This window comes from Chelon labrosus (assembly GCF_963514085.1).
Source record: "Chelon labrosus genome assembly, chromosome: 2".
Taxonomy (NCBI): Eukaryota; Metazoa; Chordata; class Actinopteri; order Mugiliformes; family Mugilidae; genus Chelon; species Chelon labrosus.
The window spans coordinates 15,843,731-15,864,215 of record NC_140338.1 but is presented as its reverse complement, the minus strand read 5'-3'; the positions used below and the strand labels follow the sequence as shown (position 1 = coordinate 15,864,215).

General features: G+C 42.2%; 1 protein-coding gene across 6 annotated transcripts in view; it reads right to left on the bottom strand.

The window, feature by feature from the left end:
* Positions 1-20,485, bottom strand: part of lrba (LPS-responsive vesicle trafficking, beach and anchor containing) — a 182,029-nt gene that overhangs the window by 10,057 nt on the left and 151,487 nt on the right. For all 6 annotated transcript variants that reach the window (XM_084565451.1, XM_084565454.1, XM_084565452.1 and 3 more), the window contains 6 exons: positions 15,388-15,555; positions 8,717-8,806; positions 6,260-6,437; positions 5,056-5,121; positions 3,035-3,190; positions 915-1,082 (listed from right to left, as the gene is read on the bottom strand). In XM_084565451.1, coding sequence (XP_084421577.1) covers positions 915-1,082; positions 3,035-3,190; positions 5,056-5,121; positions 6,260-6,437; positions 8,717-8,806; positions 15,388-15,555 — 826 coding nt within the window. The remainder of the gene's footprint in view (positions 1-914; positions 1,083-3,034; positions 3,191-5,055; positions 5,122-6,259; positions 6,438-8,716; positions 8,807-15,387; positions 15,556-20,485) is intronic.

Genomic DNA, 20,485 nt, shown 5'->3' with positions numbered 1-20,485 from the left:
CACGCTGTGATGCATAGCATGATGTCATTATTTGTATCATCTACTCTATAATTTCCTACTGTAATTCAGTAAACAACCATTTCTAGGCTGTGCTAATAGTTAAAAATAAAAATTTTAGAAGAGTTTTTTTTTTTTTCTGTTTTCTTTTTTATACCATTTCCTATTTTTCTTTTTAAATTTAAAAAACTGAATTATTTATGAGAAATCTGAAAATCTCATACAACTAACTAGATTTTTAATTTATTTTTTTTTTTTATTGATTCCTAAATCCCACATCAGCGTATAAGAGCTCAGTGACAGCCATCTACCAATGCGGCTTATTAACCCAATCTCAATTTGTAATAAATTTCATCACATTTGTAATGGCTCACTTAACAACATGTACGCCGATCTAAGCTGACTAAATTAGCACTGAGGAGGCTAAGGACCGGGCAATGTGTGCGCGACGCTTTGATCATGGCCAATGCCATATGTTATGGTAACGTAAGGGAGGCCCATGACATTTTTCACTTTTATCGACTAGCGTGACCCCGTGGCCCTCGGATGGTGGTGAACTTTCATGTGCTGGCCGACGACCCCCAACATCACGTTTAACGTCTCTAAGTGGCCCTCACTTTCACTCACATTAAAGACAGATTCTCTCTCTCATACACACACACACTCTCACGATATCTGGCCTCACAGAAACACACAATCTCAAACACATTATCGAAAGCTGTTCCTGGTGCGACAGTGCCGCGAAATCCAATCTGTATGCAGGAGGCCTGGCCTGGTCAGATGAAACTAGTTGTTACTTTACAGAGGGAGGCCGTAAATCACAGAGTCACAACTGTCTGGGAGGGTGAGCACTCAGAGAATACCCGTGTGTGTGTGAGTGTGTGTGTGTTCTGACATATTAGGGTGCTTTGCCTTACTGCCTGGGCTCTCTCCAATGCTGCAGTGCTTTCCGTTCCAGTACCACAGCAGCAGGGTGGCATCTCTGGAGCCTGACAGGACGTAGCAGTCTCCTCCAATGTATGACTCGGAGCGAGCCAGACACGTCACCACGTCACGATGCCCAAACACTATCTGAGTCAGTTTGCCTGCAAAGAAAGCACAAACAAGATTATCCCATTTGAACGGGATATACAGGATTATATCACGCTGTACCTTTAATAAGAAAAACCGAGTATAAATTTATTGCCGGATTTAATTCTTTTGAACTCGCCACCATTTGTTTGTTGATCATCTGTCTGCTTGGCTAGTTAATCCACACAAGATCCGACTTCTACTAATCCCCTGACAAGAATAAATATTTGCTTCAACTTTGTGTGCGTCTGTGCACATGCAGAGCACTCCGTGTGTATATGTAAAGAGGCTAATTGCTGTCAGATTTCCAGACCACAGCTCCACTGTCTAGCTGTCTAATACTCATTACGCTCCTCATAGTGTGACCTCTGCAGTCAAACAGTGGATAGTGCGCAACACATGACATTTCTGTCTGGGTGTCAAAATCACCGTTCACCGGGTAATGAAGCTGTATCTCTCCGAGACGATGAGGGTTATTATGAAACTGGGCGAGTCACTGACTAAACTACCAAAGAAGAACAGAGACATCAAAGATGGAAAGTGTTTGACATTTTTATAAACACTGAAAATAAGTAATGATGGCTGCTGCAATAATGGCTACCATGCACCTCATGTTAAAACACACACTCTCCTGCTCTCACACTCACACACACACACACACACACACCCACACCCACACCCACACACACACACACATAGACAAAGTGATTTGGATTTGTGTGCATGCCGGCGTGTGAGGCTGTGTTTTGTGCACGTGTACCAATCAAGTGTTGTAATTGTTAAAATCCCTCAGTTCTTTAACCTGGGGGATTTAGGGACCTTGGTGGCAGCTGTTGAGCGTGTGCGATTAAACTGTGTTCACGTTCCAGTTGTACACCCCGGTGGCAGTCACACAATAGAGCTATCTCCGTGCTCCAATCCCTCCACCACCCCCCACCCACCTCCTCCATTAAAGACAGGGAGGGCCTGGCCTGTTGAAATTGAATCAGACTCTGTTGTATAGATGTGTGTAGGATTCTGAATGGAGCTGGGAGGTAGAGTCGAGGTACACAGATGAAGCTTCAGACAGTTTCATTTAGGACCCTTGACCTGATGGCATTTTCGTGTGTGTGTGTGTATGTGAGAGTGAGTCGGTGCGTAAAAACCTCGGCAATGAATATGTGCACGAAAGTGTACTCAAGTACAAGTGAATATTTCAAGATGTATAGTGTGTGGGTAAGGCAAATATTTTTTTTTTTTTTTATGCAGCATATTCTTCTATTCATGGACAGTTATCGTAGTAAATAAAATTAACTTGATGCTACAACTGAAAGAGTCCTTCATAAATTATACAGTTCAAAGGTAAAATATGCTTAAGTTGTACATTACACTGTTGACAGCACACATGCTCGAAAAGTCATTAAATGCAGGAAAAAATAAAAAGACAAAAACAAAACTCTGCAAATTAATTCCAATAGTAGGACAAATATAATACAGCAAGACATATGTTATAAAGTATTTCTTAAGCTAACGGCATTGGGCAAAACAAAATAAATATATACTGATTACTTTCTTTCTTTATTGCGGTAGTCTGACTAAGAGGGAGAAGTGTGTCCTGAGGATGGTGCTAGAGGAAAGCCATTGGAAGTTTATTCATTCTGAGAAGATTAACTGTGCCGCTTAATCGCTTCTGAATGTCTGGGAAGGAATTTAAAATGGCTGAGAATGGCTTTTGTAAAGTTATTTACTGTTTAGTATGCAAGAAGTGCAATCACAGTTTGATGAGATATAAAAACATCATAGACTTCAGCGGCAGAGAAAAAACACATTGCGTGCCCAAATGATATAGTGATAATTATGTATCCTATTTTGACAAAGTGAATTGTTGCAATAAAGCTGCAGCATGGAAATGTGGGCTGATGTGTGTTTGGGACAAAGATCCATTAAATCTGACTGGTGCTCATTATAAACAACGGTTATGCAATACCTGAGTCAGTGGAGTAGACCCTGAAGCTCTTGTCCCAGAAGCCACACAGAAGGATGAAGCGGTTGTCGGCAGTGATGACGAAACACTGCGAACTGATCTGAATGCTCTGATCCAGCAGGTCTGAGATCTGACGGCGATGACTGCCCACGTTACTGGCTGGAGAGGGGATAAATAAATCGAGAGTTAAAAATGAAGAAACCTGTCGTGCGATCCAACTAACACCCGATTGTTTATATGTCAGCTATTTTCAAAGAGCTGCGATGCATCTCCACTGAGGTTTTCGCACGCCGTGCAAAGCAGCTCTGAGAGGGGATACATAAAACATCCCGGAGGTTAAGTTTATGGGGACTTCACATTTTCCGTGAGACTCTGAGAGGCTGAGTAATGATACGGCATTTGTAGCCTTCACAAAATATGTAGACCACTCAAGTCGGAACAGACACAGCAAATTCGTCTCGATTGTGTAATTAATCTGCTGACACTCTCTTTTTCCATAAGAGGCGTCTTTTTTTTTCTTTTCTAAAGAGATTCGATCATTGTTAAGTGTTTCTTATTTGATGGGGTCAAAAGCACTGGAGAACAGGTGTCAAGGGAAGATCGGCTATTATGGAAAGTGAGAAAGTCCAGTACATGTGCTACAATCTTTCAGCCATTTTTTATTTTTTTTTTTAACATTCCCCCAAAGCCACAGATGGCTCAACACGCTTTCTAAATTTACTGTGTTTAGGTCTGACTCCTCCTGGAATGCAAACAGTGTAAATATATTACTGACAAGAACAGAAACCCCGGCTACCTCCCCCAAAACACACACACACTCCCACAAAAACACACGGTTTAGTTAGCGTTATTTATGCTACAGCGTAGAACCTATGACAAATACAGTTTATTGGTATCGTGATAAATGCTTTAAGTAGTTTGTGAAATACAGCGTTGGAAAGTCAATAACAATGAGGCCATCATTTTCCCTTTTAATATAATTAATGTAATTCAGTCTCTCACATCTGTCTCATCCCTTATGCTTCTTAACATATTTGTTGACTATGCTAGCAAGTTAGCTAGCCATATTTACAGAATATCAAAATATCAGAATTTTATAATCCATAAAAATATCTGTACTGGCCCCAAAAATTGATCAGGCCCTAATTTACTGATGAGATGACGGGAAACAAGTTTAAATTATAATAACAGATTTAAAGGACAGAATAACACTAAAAACTCTGCATTAAACCAGTGAAATACTATTTTAAAAACAGACCCTAAGTGCTTGAATATTAGTGCAGGGATGAGATTTGTTGTTTTACTCGCACAGAGGGGCAGTGAAGGACTGTACGTGCAGATAAAGATGAATATCTGAGGCTCAAACCTGGTTATTTTCAGTAGTCAAGTGTGGAAATGGTCTGGTGGGACTGAGTGTACCCACAACATCCAGAGAGAAAGAACAGCCCCCCTTGCAGATGTGCATGAGATTGCAGGAGACTGCAGGGAAAGCGACAGAGGCGGGAGCAGATAGAAAGAAGTGGCTCATCTCTCCCTGCTCCCGCCAGTGCATCCCATACATCACTGCAGCTCGGCACTCTTCTCCCGCTCATCAACAAGTCGTGAAGGATGAGAGGCGCCCATATTGTCCTGACAGCCATCCGCCGTGCATTCTCAATCACACATTATTACCACATTCATATTCATTTCCATTGACACGCGTCCTTTCCCTCCGCTCAAATTAAACCAAAGAGGATGCAGAAAGGGAGGGTGGGAAGGGAGAAAGAGGGGGAGTTGATGATGAAATGCCGGCCTAGGCCACAGCTCATTGCATTCCAATTTGCATGCAAATGGTTTAGTGTGAGAGCGGGGCCTATATCATGACGAGTGAACTGGGGCAGAGGCTGAGAAACAACTCTAATCTAGCGTCCAGGGACACAGCCCCTGCCACACTGCCGTGAGTCACCAGCAGGATTCATACACAAATCCACACAAAAACTCATTTCAAGCATACATAGTGTAAGCTGTAAAGACAGACAGCATACCTATGAGAGGGTCGATTTCCACAGGAAGTTGGTACTGCTGGTCCTGCACCGTTGAGCTCTGATGACCTGACAGAGGGGAAGACAGATTGGATTAATATTGTAATTGTGTGTCCTTGTGAAGTGGATGGTGAGTTTGAGTTCATTATAACACACTGAAAACTATAACCATAAACTGTGACCTACTGGCCCGAGTGTTCTTCCATGAATTAGACATCAATTATGTCAAACGGCCATAGAGAATATGAAGCATGACAAAATGCATTTCTATACCGGACCAGGTTTAAAAACCCAGAGATGTTGGTTTTAAACAAATATAAGAGACACAAAGGTTGTTAGTCTTTATATTTGCTGTCCATTGTCATAATTACATATTCCATTATTAGATTTTTTGTTCATTATAATAAAAGAGACTGATCTGAGTGGTCTTTTTCATTCAGTGGATTAATGTGATAATTTCCTCTCTTCTTCAACAATTTAACAACTTAGATATTAAAGAACAATGCTATGTAATTGGTATGAAATGCTGCACATGTGTAGTGTCTGTTTGTTCAATCAATTCTAGAAGTTAAAAATAAAAACTCAAAAATTAGTGCAACACCTCGCTGCTTCGAGCCGTTCCTCGTTTTCATTTCTGCATCGTTTATTCAGGTCTTAGACTGAACATCTGATGTTAACTAATCTAATCCAGTAAACTTCTGCAATTAACGTGCTACGTCTGAACAGCACATTTTGTTTTGTTTTGTGATACCATCTCACTAAACCAATAAACAAATAAATCAGTCCAGTCCCTGGTCCGCATGGATGGGACTGTATTCTACCGAAAACGATCAGTCTTCATCCTCATAAGCGCAGAGATATCAAATCTAATGTTTCTTCTACCGCAGGAAGGATGTTGAGTAAATACGGTTTTGTGAAATGAGCGGCTGATGTATGGAGGTGGACGTGAGGCCTAATGCCGGCTGCTACATGTGTCACATTTGATACTGCTATCTAGCAGACGGAGTCAAGTGTCTCCCAAATCAACGTCCATCCTATGGAGAAAAGACGGGTTGAGTCGCAGATAAATTAAACGCCAAGGTGTAGTGGAAAGACGGACAGAAGTATGAAAATTATTCCGAGATAGTATAATGTACCATCTCACTGGTATAAAATCTGATTCAGTTCATGTTCTTGTTAAAACAAATAACTCTTTCATGCGTCTCACCTGCCAAGCCGTGCCACTTGTTGACAGCAAAGAGGCGGTTGGCGGTGACGGTGATGATGGCGGCGGACGTCAGACCCGGCTGGGTGTTGGCCGCTACGTGCGTTACAGGAGAATTGGACGGGAACTTCAGCACCATGATGACATCCTGCTGCATCTGCTCGGTATACATCAGCGGGGTCTGCAGGAGAAGATACTGTTCAGGGATGGACAACGGGATGCAGGGAAGTAGAAGAGAGGGAAAGGAGGCGAGACGTGGAGCGGGAGGCGAAGAGCAAAAGCGAAAGGGTGAGGGGAGCGTGACCCGGTGGTGGTAGTGAGGGAAAAACAGGGAGAGGGAGGAAACAGAAGGGCAGAGAGAAAGTTAGGCGGCTTAAGCAGGATAGTAGAAAGATGCAGTTAGGCAATACACCAAAGTTAGGAAAGAGTTTAGGCTTTAATAGCAAAAGGCAAGAGATTGCTTTTGATACAGCACCGCAGGAAAATTAAGGCATGAAACAGCATCAGAGGAAAACTAATTTTGAATTTCACATAGTGTCAGGGTCACAATTATTGAAACAGAGAAAATCAGTGAATGAAAAGTGTTACACAAGACATGGCATCCTGTTGAAGTCGTCATCCACTCATTGATGCGGTTTAAATGGACGTCTGACTTTGACAGTACACAGACACCAAGGAAGGTCAGAGGAGGAGGAGGCATCTTGTGTTAAGTAGTTAAATGTTAGGAAACTGCAACGTTTGCCAATGAGTACAGAAGACTGTGAAAGTTTTAATGGCCGATAAGGAGAAGATATCATTTTAAGTTTCAGGAACATTAATGAGGCAATTTAACTCCTTTTGAGGAAAAATCCATTATCAGGCAAAAAGGATTAATTGAAGCAGAGGGTCGAGTCTCGTCTGGGGGGAACTTTAAATACTCAAAACATAAAAGAGCCCGGGACTAAAACATGCTTGAGGTATACACAGAGGCACCGTGTATATATTTAAACGGCATGTAAAATGTTTTACATTCCTTGAAGTTGTTTTTCAGAGCAGGACTTTAAAATCACATTACCGGATACAATTTATTATCCAGTGTTTAGTCTTTAAAATGACACAAAAGAGGGAAACATTTCTGAGAAGTTCTCTGGTCTTCTTTACATTGATTGTGTCATCCAACAGTCTGAAGCACAGTAATATTTAATTTAAAACCATATAAAACAGAGAAAAGGAACATATTCTAGTATTTGGCAGACTGAAAATTTCGAGACAAGTATCTGTGGAAAAATACACTCAGTCAACTGTCAAACCTGCTCTTCTATCAGTTAACTAAGTGCTAAGTCTGATTACTGCTGACTTTTACGGGTGTTCACTAAACATTTTATAAGCGGTGTTAGATTCTAACTTGTTTCTTATAAAGACACAGAAGAAGTGAACATCATAACAAAAAAAAGAAGTCATTTCATTGACCTATCAGACTGCTTCCTCTGCTTAGACAGGTTTTAGAGCCTTTTTACACAGTGTTTGTACTAAGCGGCTCTAACGGAAAGCTATTTTCCTCCTTGCGTGTAAAGAAGAGGAACATCAGTGTTTAACATCAGGAACAGACCTGAGTAAATCCGGTGTGTCTGACAGCTAACCAGAAGCACTGACAGTATCATTACCACCAGCACGGGCAGATGCCGACACTCTGACAACACACTTGCATGCGAGAGGATGGAGAGAAAGTAAAGGGCTAGATCATGTAAAACCAAAGAGAACAGAGCGTTGTGACGGAATAAGAAGCTGTAGGGAGGATTAGAAATGTGTCTGGAAAATGGTGCCTGAATATTCTGCTCGAACGCTGTACGTGGTGGAGTAAAAATATAAACATTTCATAGGAATTCATCAGTACAGTTAGGGAGTGGATTGAAAGCAAGAGTCTGAGTGTGTGTGTGTGCATGTGAGCGCTGGGTGGTGGTCTACAGCCAGCTGTCAGCGCCACAGGGACACCACACTAATAGGGACTCAGGGGGCCTTGGTCCATCACAAGCAGGCACACTGACTGCACTCCTTGGCCCTTAAAGGGCCGTCACATCAGAACTGCTGTTCATTGCTCTCTTTTGCTGATCTCTACTGTTTCCAGCTCAGGTGGAAAATCTGGCTCAGACCCAGGTTTCCAGCTTAAAGCTATACTTTTCTCCAGAAAACCTTCTTTTTTTTTTTTTTCTAAAACCACATGCACACAAATGCTTGTGATCTCTCCTTTTCACACACACCTCACTAATGATGAGAGAGGGCAGACCAGTGCTTTTATTTTCCCACAATAGTAGATGGAGACAGAAGACAGGAGGTAGGAGTTACAAAATAAAAAGACGAGTTATGGGTCAAGATAACACAAATACAGAATTAAAGGCATTAGGCATTTGGATTCTGACCCACAGACACAGGAGTGTGCGTGTTAGTTATTCTTTAGTTAATGTATGTGCGTGTGCGACTCACCACTTGCATGGCTGAGCTTCGGGGTGGGTGTGGCTCGATGAGCAACTGGCAGGGGGTTTGTCCAAAACTCCTAATTTGAGACTCCACGGCCTGAGGGGAGGAAAGAAGTATTAATAAAAGCAGGACAGAGATATTAGCCTCTTTCCATTTCATTCAAGTTACTCTTCAATCATTGTGGCTCATATCTGCCCTGATGTGATAATAATAATGACTCCAGTTTGTGTGTGCAAGCCATCCTATCATTTCTCCTAAGATCACAGTATTACAACAATTGAAAAAAAATAACTGAAGTAGGAATAGCCTATACAGCACATGTGCACTTCTACATATAAACATCCCTTTTCCAGTGTGACACTCCGTCTCGCACACACATTTACACACAAACACCAATTTATCCGCCACAACCGCACAGGATCGGAGGAGGGCCGGCCAGGCGGGCTTGTGGGCTTGGTTAGCTGGTGTTAATGAAGAGGTATAGGACCATAAATGTCAGGGCAGACGCCGGCTGAGCAGCCTCTGGACATCATCACACAGCTCACTGTCAGGCCAACTACCACGGGGTGGAACACACCCACAGCAGAGTGTGGATGCACGAGGCTACCACCTCACGGATCTAGGTTGTTATTCTGTTATTTAGGATTACAGTAAACAAGCATAATGTATTTTCTAGGTTAATTGCTCAACTGTTTGTCTACAAAATCCTGAAATTAGCAACCTTCAAATTTTCACATAGCACAAATCCCTTGTTTTTCTAATGGACAATAGTAAAGACAAAGACTTTTAATTAATAATAATCTGTGAGAAGCTAGAACCAGCAAATGTAGCTTGATAAATGACTTGAACTATAAAAACTTTTAAAATGATGGATGCAACATTTGTGCTGGCCTGTTAACGACTCAATAAATAATTGTCACCCAGCACTATTAATATGCATGCCAACTGTCCAATAAAATGCTTTATATCGGTTTAAAGAGAAGAATATTAACACACACCTAACTCTAAGAAAATCTGTAGAAAAAGAGTTTAGTATAAAAATGCAAAAACCTATGTAATACAGTGAATGTGTATAAAAACATTAAGCAGAAATAAAACCTCTCGTGAGGCAGACACACATCATGATAGATAGTTTATAAAAAGGGACAGGCAGAAAGAAAATGACCAACACAAAATTATGACAGACCCGTCAGTATGTTGGTGTGCACTGTGACTGCCTGTGTGGGAGTGACAGCTTGTGTGTGTAGGCTGAGACGTTTGAGCCTGACTTGGCGCGGCTCGACAATGAGCTCATGGTTGAGGCCTGCATATGGTATTTCCATGAGAAAAAAAAAAAAGGTTGGGAAATTAGTCTGTGCTCATTGCCATTGTCTGAAACTAACCAGAGACCGGAGAGGCGCGGAGAAGGTTACAAGGCTTCATCAGCTGCTTTAGGGCCAAGAGTCAAGCACCAAAAGCCTGACATGATTTTATATTTTATGGGAATGTAGAGCTACAGTAAGACCCCAAGGAGAGCACATCAGTCACTTTTCTTCCTACTTTTTACATTTATTTATGTTAAAATAGGATCAAACCATCTGAATAAAATTTAAAGTCACCACCTGCCCTGTTAAACATATTAATATATATGATACTTAAAGTAAAAAAAAGTTTAAAAGAACCTTTGGGTTTGTGTCTCACGCACTTATGCATGTACTAATTGAAAAAAATGCACAATGGGTGCGCTGCAAAAGCCCAACAAGGGAAGCTATTAAGCATACTGTGTGGTTTGGTACTGGCTCAACAGATTGGAAACATTCAGAAGAGACTTGAAAACAGTCTCCTTGTTAGCATGACTGTCTGTGGTTTGTGTGCAAGCCAAAAAGTGCACATGCTGACCCGAACACATGTGAGTAAGCACGGCCAGCATGCCAGTGCTGCGTGTTGTACATTTATCCACACTGGTTTGGAAGACAGGATTCAAAGGTTTGCAAACACTCCCAATTCGTACGATTCTTTGAAAGATCGGAACACCTCGGTATGTTGTTTCCACACTGATCGTGACAGAGGACCTTCCTGTCTGTTTCCAGTCTGTTAGTGAGAGGACGTCAGTGCATCATTCAAGGTCAAAGAGCCGCCCATCTCCATTGACTACAGAGCGGAGCGTTTTGCTTAAGCTAATGTGTGGAAGAGACTCCTCAAAGCCACTCAACTTATCTTTATTAAGTTCAGACCTGACATTTATGAGGCTGTGGAAGGTTGGAAAGTGGCTGAGTCTAGGTCAGCACAACCTATCCGTATATGCCAGCGCAATGCTCAGGTGATTATATGAGGGGCCATCCACAAGGCCAATCTCTTTTGGAAGCACTGGCCCGTGTCTGATGAAGGTTTTCTATATTCTATACATTTAAATGGCTGAGACGCCCTCGGCTCAGATGTCCCAGCCTGTCCTTTGATTTACTCAGCCACTTGACAAGATGGATCTCCATGTAAAACACGCTGCCTGTATGCAAATTGACCCCACAACACTGACTCTATGAATGGAATATAAAAAATAGCTACAATAGCCTATTTCTAGCAAACAGTGTGGTAAGATAGCTTGCATGTCTGGCTTTAAATGTCCATCTTAAACTAATAATAATAATAATAATATAGCAGATGTTACATTATAAGTAACAGAAAATAAACCATCAGGCCTTATGTTTGGTGGCTAAATGTGAAAGCAGGTTCACTCGTGTGGACATGTTTCCCGTGTTCAGCCGAATTACGCAAAGGCTGCACAATTCAAACGGGGCTCTGTGTTTTGTCGCTGGTGTGAGAGGGTGTGGGATTTTCCGTAATCACATGTGAAAGAGGGAAAGCCCTGTACAGCGATGAGAAGGCAACACAGGGTGTGTTTCTCTTCTTACACGAAGAGGCAACGCAGATGTGCATGCAGGCCGTGCACACATAAACATGCATACATCTGCACACACAGTTCTCTGGAGGGTGGGGGTGAAAGGAGAGGAAGTAATCATGGTTTCGAAAAACACAGCAGCGGCCTCCACAGCAGTCACTAATCTGTGCTGAGATATTCCAAACTTTCTCCCAAAACAGGAATGCACACATAAACACACAACCTTGTGCATTTATGCTGATGAGCACACATAAATATACAATGGTATACACATGCCAGTGAATGAATGTATACATACACGTATATGTACAAACATATCAAGGTATGATCCATACAAATCTCTCAAGTGTGTGTGTGTTTGTGTGAGGGTGGGTTGGGGGGTGGTGGGAATACAGAATCAGCCAACTAAAAATACGGAAACCTCAAGCCCACAACCTTGTCTACAGCTAAGTCTGCAACCTTTCCCGACCCAAGTATGCACACAAATGTGCGCGCACGTCTGTGATGCATCCCTGTGACAATGAACAGCCACGGGTCCTGTCCTAATGCGGCCTCGCCTGGCCCAGACCACAGCTTGAAACCGTTGTCACTCAGTAATGACAGACTCTGGGGACACTTTCAGACCCACAACCCTCTGTTTAAAAGCTCCTGCAGCTCATAGCCACCCCCAACCCAGTGCCTGGCCATGACGAGGCCCAGGCCTGGAACTCCGTTTCCACCTTCTGTACAGACAGGGCATGTTTCCTTCCACACAAACACAGTTGAAGGAGAGCAGTGGATTAGCTCACAGGGATAACACTGCTTTGGTTTATTTAACCAATTAACGAGCTCAGACTGAGGGTGTTTTCAGAGGTGAAAGGCAGCAGACTGGAATCACAGCATCAAAGGAGTGTGAGGAGGAAACAGCACAGACCTTTCTATGCAGTGGAACATACTTGTACACATGAAGAACAAGCAGATTTACAAACACATTTAACAGCTTTTGGATTGCACCACCAGTGCCAAATATGGCATGTGTAGTCTTTTAAAACATTAATTCATAACACTGAATTTAACTGTGATGACTGGTGTCACTAATAAGATTAAACTGCAATAGATCTCCCACGTAATCTAACCAAGTGCACATAATATTCAAACACTAATTTAGTAAAGATTAGTTGACAATAAAATGGCACACTGTAAACTGTAAAGCAAAACTACAGCAGAGTAAAAAGCCTGTATTCAGAAACGTGATTTCTAAACAGTGCATTCCTGCAGTCACAAGCAGGAGATGCTATTTTAATACCCCTCAAATCACATGCACCTGCCTCTGATGGCTTCCTTGGGTTAGTGGATCTATCAATCCCACTGTCACTGGAACAGCTTGGCAGAAATTGTGGAGAACTAGTGATCCAATTTTCTGGTGTGTGTGTTTGTGCGTTTGTGTGTTTGTGTGTGTGTGTATGTTAACCAGAAGAATGGGTAATGGGCTGAGTGTGGAAATGACCTGCGAGCCATTATAATGAATCTGTGTGTGTTGGTGTGTGCGTGTGGATAAAGGCCAAAGCACATCTGGATGGGAATTAGGGTGAATGAGGTGATAAATCAAGGATCTACCCCCGGTGCCCGTGATGCTCCAGTCACTGAGCATGAAGGGCAGCAGTACAGTGGAGGCGAAAGGCTGCTCGGCCACTTGATGTAGTCTGAACTCATCTCCATTTAGACGTGAATGCCATGAGGTCTCTTAAAGGAACCTATTGGTAACATTACACTCACTTTAATGGCTTAGTTAAAGGAATAGTCCAGTGTCGTTAGAAGAAAGTGAGGCAAGACGGGGCAAGAAACAGGAAGTCAGGCAGTAGGAGATAACAAATTCCCAGGTTAAACGATGGTCAAGATAATCTGTTTAAATTATTGGATCATTTTACTGATTTTATTGTTTATCATCTTGTTGGTATTAGTTGTAGGAAGGTCATGTTTCCAGACCTCACCAACCTCTGGGGCTGAAAATAAAGCCCAACTGCAGTTCATTGCATAGACTGTATATAAGGGGCACTTTACACGGAAACGATTGGAGGTGAAAAGCGCAAAACATTTTATCGGATGTCCTATATCGTTTAGATGGTGACGGCGTTTTTGGGGGTTGAAAACGCAAAAAAGTGAAACCACCCTCCAGAGTGGAAATCTTAAAAACGCTCCACCCTCGCGTCACCGTGCAAAGGGTGAATAACGCAAAACTGCGTTTCTCGTCGAATAGAAATGACGTGACAAGCATGCGACAGGACCGGAAAAACAAGTAAACAACATGTCGAGCTCCGCGATGGAGGTTCAACAGGCCCTAGCCGCAATAATTTGTATCCAAGTGGTTGTTTTGGTTAATGTATTTCGCGCGCTAAGCGTGGAAAAGTAGAAGAAAAGTAAATACCTCTACGCAGGCACTCTTGGGAGTGTTGCCACCTAGCAATCTGGCGGTATACTGCATCTATGTGTATGAAATTTCACACACTTTTGCATTTCCGTTTGAACACAGAATTGTTTCAGAAACGCTCGTCTAAATGCGGAGTTAAAAGTGAAAACGAAACGCCACTTTTGCGCTTTTGGTTCAGATAGTTTCCGTGTAAAGGTAGCCTAAATGTGGACAATGCGTCCGTGCACTTCCTTGCATTGGCCTATCTGATGCTATTTTCCCAGTTAGTTTGGCCCAAGTCCCATCCACTAATATTGAGGGGGTGGAGCTTATGATCTATACTGCAGCCAGCCACCAGGGGGAGCTCTACTCGCTTTGGCTTCAGTTTTGAGGAGTAGCTTCATTGTCCATCTTCATACAGTCCATGGTTCCTCGGCTGACTATTCAAGGCTGGCTCCAAAATGGTTTTAATGTCTATATATCCATTTGTGACATTGGTATGGGGGTGGATTTTTAGATGACTTAAATGTTTACATTTTAGTAATGCTTTGTCAATTGGCATCTGGCTATGCTTCACCGCCGTTAACTCCACTTCTTTGTACATATTTTCTGAATTAGACATACAGAGCAAACTCATTGTATGGACGGTTTGTCCATTTTTATACACAGTCAATGGATCTCAACATTTCAGGGTTAGTTTTCAAACAACCTGAAAAAGAATTAAGTCATAATAAACTGGAATTATCCTTTGCAGCAACAAATTCTTGTTGCTATAGACTGACACAAATAAAAACTGAATGTGTGCCCCTCTTGGCAGACGTCAGAAAGGTTGACGGGAGCAGGGTCAATTGGCCCGCTGCTGGCTAGCTGCCTAATACAGCAGATTGGTGAAGTTGTCATGCTGGTGTTTGGCTGTGGGCATGCTAGCTGTGTTTTTCTTTTCAGCACTGTGTTTTGTGTGGTTGCTTTTGGGCAGGCCAGTGCAGCTTGTGTGCGCAGCAGTTCAAAGTGAGCGAGATGAATAATGAATGAAAGCCAAGGAGGAGGCTTTAAGGCGTTAAAGTGGAACACTTGGTGGAGTGCTTTTCAGAGGTATCACACAAGGGGAAAGGCTTTGCTCAGCAATACTTGCCAGTAGATTGTTAGCTTAGCTCTCCATTGCCATTGTACAAGCAATTTAACATGGCTAATGGCATCAAAAATCTCCCTGAAATACAGATGCACACTATGGACAGATGCTTTTATCATATAGTCATATTAAGCATCCATTTGAGAGCCCTAACACTCAAGCGTACTTACTTTATTATGAAACTTTCCCCTTACTCAGCATGATTCGCCAAGGGAGTTGAATCCACCGTGTAGTACAAAAAAGTGTATTAAAATGTGTGTATGTGCTGTATCATGTAGCAGCCTCACCTCTCTGAGCATGGGATCGTTGATGGAGCTGAGATTGACTGCGCCCTCATAGGTGAGATAATAGAAAACATTGAGGGCTCTGGCGGCTTCAGGTCCCTGCTGCTTGTAGCCGAAGATCAGGTCGATCCACTGGTGAAGCTGGCAGGACACGAACTCGCTCTCTAGAGCCTGTAAATGGAAGCAGGGACAGAGGATTATGAGTATTGTAAATGTCAACAGATGCACGTCATTTACTCAACATACTCTAACCAAATGCTGCTCCTTATCTCATTACTGAGCAGCAGTTATCACTAAGTCCCCTTATAGGTAAAAACAATATCGTTCTAATTGTTCCTGTGACAGAACCTGACAATGATTTCTATAACGAGCAAAAAAGCACAACAGATCCATATCTGATCATAAGGGAGCATCAGAACATTAGAGAGCTCTCGTAGTTCATTAGGGAACCGTTTCAGCTTCTGTCTTTGTTCTTTCCTCCGCCGGTTGTGTGCGGGTAAGAGCGCCGTGTTGCTCATCTGCAGATGCATCTGCGTCACAATAACGCTGACACACAAGCCGTTTTCTCTCCTCATTAGCCGGCAAAGGAGGGAAAAACATTTATGGTTTCCTCATAAAAACAGGCGATTGTGTTAATTTGTGTAAAGCTGTCGGCTCACAAAAGCCCTCTAAACATGACCAAATTAGAATGAGGCAGCCCTTGATTGTCATTGCTGCCTTGTGTCACATTAATTTGTGACAAAACATTAGCCTGTGCTACACTTAAATGGCAATTTATATCATTTAAATTTTTTACTGCGGAGACCGGCGCATCCCTCACTTAAATGTGGCTTTCTGACAGCTCATTCTGCATCTAATTCCTCCCCACTGTCTTAATTACAACTTTCAATCAGAGAGGAAAACCCATGTCTAAAAGGGGAGAGTGCGCGCGGTTGAGACATGATGATGTTTTTACAGCAGAGCGCTGAAAGAATAGTTGATGCTATAACAAAACCCATGATTTAAACTGATGAGGAGCTTAACAATAAAAAATACTGAGTCGATGATACAGTGAAAGAATTAGAAACAGACAAAGACAGGTTTTCAGGCTGCAAAATACAGAAACAAGAACAGGGTAAACAGGCTAAATAAACTGATTTGATATACGCGTATAGATGGCCCCAAAACAGCAAACTAGTTCTATCCACTGTGGAGTGTTGAATATGCTGATAATAAAACAGAAGGAAAAATACTGTTCCACAACGGTGAATTAATTCAAGATGAACGCCTGTTTTCAACTGTGCTGCCGATCGATTCAAGCTTCCTAGAATCTTGTCATGTCAAATGTGGTTTACTCCAAGTGGGTCAAACAAGCACAGAATGAGTGTATTTATTCCAGAGAGAAACCATTTTTATCAAGTGTTCCTGTGGTGCTGATATTTTCCAGTTCTATAGATTAATATTAGGCCACACCACCACTCTTAGCATTGGGCTATTATTCTGATTATCGGTGGTGCACTAGAGACCCATCGATCCTATCAACCATAGTTTAAACGTGACATCTGACTGGGATTGCAATTTAAATGTTGTTTATCCAAATAAGTTCATTGTTCACTTGTTCTTTGTAGGCACAGTAATGCCACAATTATTAAAATATCAACAACAATACCCAGCCCAACTATCGAAAGCTCAGTGTTTTTCACAGCCTGTCATTGGTGTTGAGCTAAGTGGTCGGGCTACGGTTATTACACACATTGGTATTTTGGATAATGCTCCACTTAGATGCAATAACTGTTCTGAGAGGGGGAACAAAACGAGCAGACGGAGAGAGATCCATCCAGTCCTTTTAGTGTGTTTCACTTAACAATATTTCCTGTTAAAGGTTTGAACTGTAGTAGCTCATGCTAAAACAAAACAAAACTAATCATTAGCTCTAAGAGAAAAGAGAACACATCTTAGAGTGTTTAGGGGCTTGTGCCACAGGGCGATCCTTTTTGTTAATGTTGCATTATAAGCCAGGGAAACCCTGGTTGTTCAGGCCTTTAACAGCAGACTGGGGTTCAGTCGTGTGTGCATGTGAGTGAAAGACAGAGATCAGTTCATTATGCGCTAGGACTGACCTTTGACGGGCCCTGCTCCCCGGCTTCTAAAACTAAAGCTGGGGCTGATGGGCATTTAATGTGCACTGCAATCAACTGTCAATCAGCATAGGGAAACAAAGAGCAGCCATGTTATTGCAGCTCCCTCTCCAGAGGCCCGCCTTTATGGAAATCACTGGCATGCACAATTTGGAGAGAGCGAGACACAGAATAAGCGAGTGTTTGTGTGTGCCGTGTCGGCCCTGGAAGTGTATATCTGCATTTGTTTAGTCTGACAACATCTGTCTGACAAAAGGCTCAGTAGCTCTCTTTGACTGAAGTCTCGGAATTTAACCTCAGTGGACTAGATCCTGGCGATTCAAAGAATATCTGCTTCTGCCTGTGGGGATACAGTAAAAGGCCTTGATCGCAGTACTTCAAAGCTGCCCTTCACTTGGAACCCTAAATCACAGTGTTGCTATATTATGTACAATAGAGATTAGGATGCAAGTAGAACAAGAGCTTTATACTGATCATTTATAAACACGTTAACCCCTTGAAGAGCATTAAACTATAGTTATGGTGGTACTCTGTATTTTCCCCATTGTCAAATAGATGCATTTATGGCCTCAAATGTTTACTTTAATACAGCATGAGGTTCATTTTGTTAATTATGGTTGGTTTTAAAATTCAATAGACAGTAAGGCCGTATAACCATGCACACTGCCCTGAGATCAGATTCATCCCTCTCCCCTCTCTAGCCTCTCTCTTGGTCAAATATGGTCAATTCTGTCTCAATAAAACCAATACGGAAACGGCTAAAATGCAAAACTTTAGTTCATTCACCTTTTTTATGCAGTCCATGTACAGTCCAACCATAGACAGTATAAAGATGGACAGCACAACTGCTTCTCAAAACTGAAACCAAAGCAGGTAGAGCTCCCCCTGGTGACTGGCTGCAGTATAGGTCATAAGCTCCACCCCCTCCATATTAGTGGATGGGACTTGGGCCAAACTAACTCTAACTCGCAAGATGGGGCTGCCCATATCCCTGGGAAAATAGTCAGTTTGGCCAATGCAAGGAAGTGGGGACGTGTTTTATTGCTGTATATTTATATACAGTCTGTGCGAACACATTCTTCATTACCACTGACATGAAAAGTGCGGTGAAGTTAAAATACTGATTGTTTACCTCCGTATGAGTACCACTCTTTTTAGAAAAACAAAATGACCCGACCCAAAATGATTGACCCGTTTTCAGATTTACATCTTCAGCTACGCACCACATTGTTTCATCTTCTCATTGCCAACAGCGTTCCCTAATGTACATGGTACAGGTTCTCGATACCACAACATGTGAGAACATAAAAACAACTGTATGCTGGTGTCATCTCAATAAAGAACACAATAACATTAATGGTGGCATCATATTCTGCTTATATCGACTCATAACGAGAAGACTGCCCACAAGGAAAGTTCCTTGATGGATAATTAATACAAGTGCAGAACAGAAATTAGGCGTGTTCCGATAACCCATCAACAACGTGTCAAGTGAGCAGGTGCGGCAACGCTTCCTCATGTGGTGCCACGCTGTGGAAACAGTCAAGCAGAAGGTTGGGGCAGATAGCAGATTCCTGAGGTGGGATCTGGTGCCACTTCAGGAGAACCAGGCAGGATTATTGATGGGCCAATTAGCAGCCAGTGTGTGTGTCATCTCCACCCACAGGGGACTCTCTGATAATTAATGAATAATTTAGCATGCCTTTATGTAAATGCTGACAGGGGGTAGAAGTCGCTGGAATCCCATATTTCTATTGTTACAGTTTTGACAAAGTACACCTCTGAAGCGTAGGGGGTCCCCTTTGTTGTGGGCTGTGATTTGCTTCCAATGGCAACAATAATTTGGAATATTCTCCTATGCAGAAGAAAGATTCATTTACTCTCATCATTTGTCCCATCAAAGCCTCCATGTATTCTAATGCACATAATCACTAAATACTCCTTTTTGAACTGCGTGCTTATTTTGCTTGCGTGCCAGTTCGCAAGGGCTGTGATGTGAATTCCAACGAAAATGTATCATAATGAACGAACCTCATCTGCGTGCAAGTCTCAGGTTACTTTAATTCTTTCCTTTGTGAAACATCTGTAGCTTGAGTGCAGACTTTAAGCCTATAAAGAAAACCCAAAAGACTCAAACAGAATGACAGTTTGACTATGTGTCTGTCAATATGAGGGAGCTATACTCTAGACCGAGGACTTAAAGACATACTATCCTAATCTGAGACATCAGACAAGAGACACCAAGTGATTGCAATTAACCAGCTGGTGGACATTAAAATGAGATTACTCTGAGTTGCGAGAAGCAAAACAGAGAATGTCTGATCTTGAATCAGCCTCGTCTTGGAATGTTTTTTTGTCCCGTAAGTGGGTGATTTATTTTTATTATTATACTTTTTTACCTCACTTTGGACTTCTTGCGGTGGTTATCATTATCTGCTTAAAAGTAGAGGTGTCTGTCCAGGCTTCGGCTCTGCACTGGGCCCAACAGTGAAGTTCTGTACCTCTCTGTGGTTTGTGGTTAGCTTTATGGTCTGGATTGAGCAGGATTTCACTTCAGTCTTAACGAGGTGACAGTGAACGCTTTCCTCCTTCCCTCACTGGTCCTAAAAAAAAACCTTTTAAGGACTTATGGAGAGCTGTCTGTAAGGATGTTAAAACGTCACCCAACAAATCAATACACTCATTTGCATGCCAGCAGTGTGTGAGTGTACATGTATGTGTGTCGCTGATGGTGTGGGTGTGTAATTGAATGCACATGTTGTATGCAGAGCGCTGTCAGCGGTAGACTGTTTTCTTTGTATTGATTATGGATGAGTAGAGGAAACACTTGTCAGGTATGCTTATACTACAATTTAGTTCAGGAACAAGCTGATCAAAACATCCTGAAAACCACATTCAGTATGTGGCTATGGTTACATGGCCACTGGTATTCTGCTAATAACTTAAATAATGAACCAATCTGAATAAAAGCCTTGTGAAATACG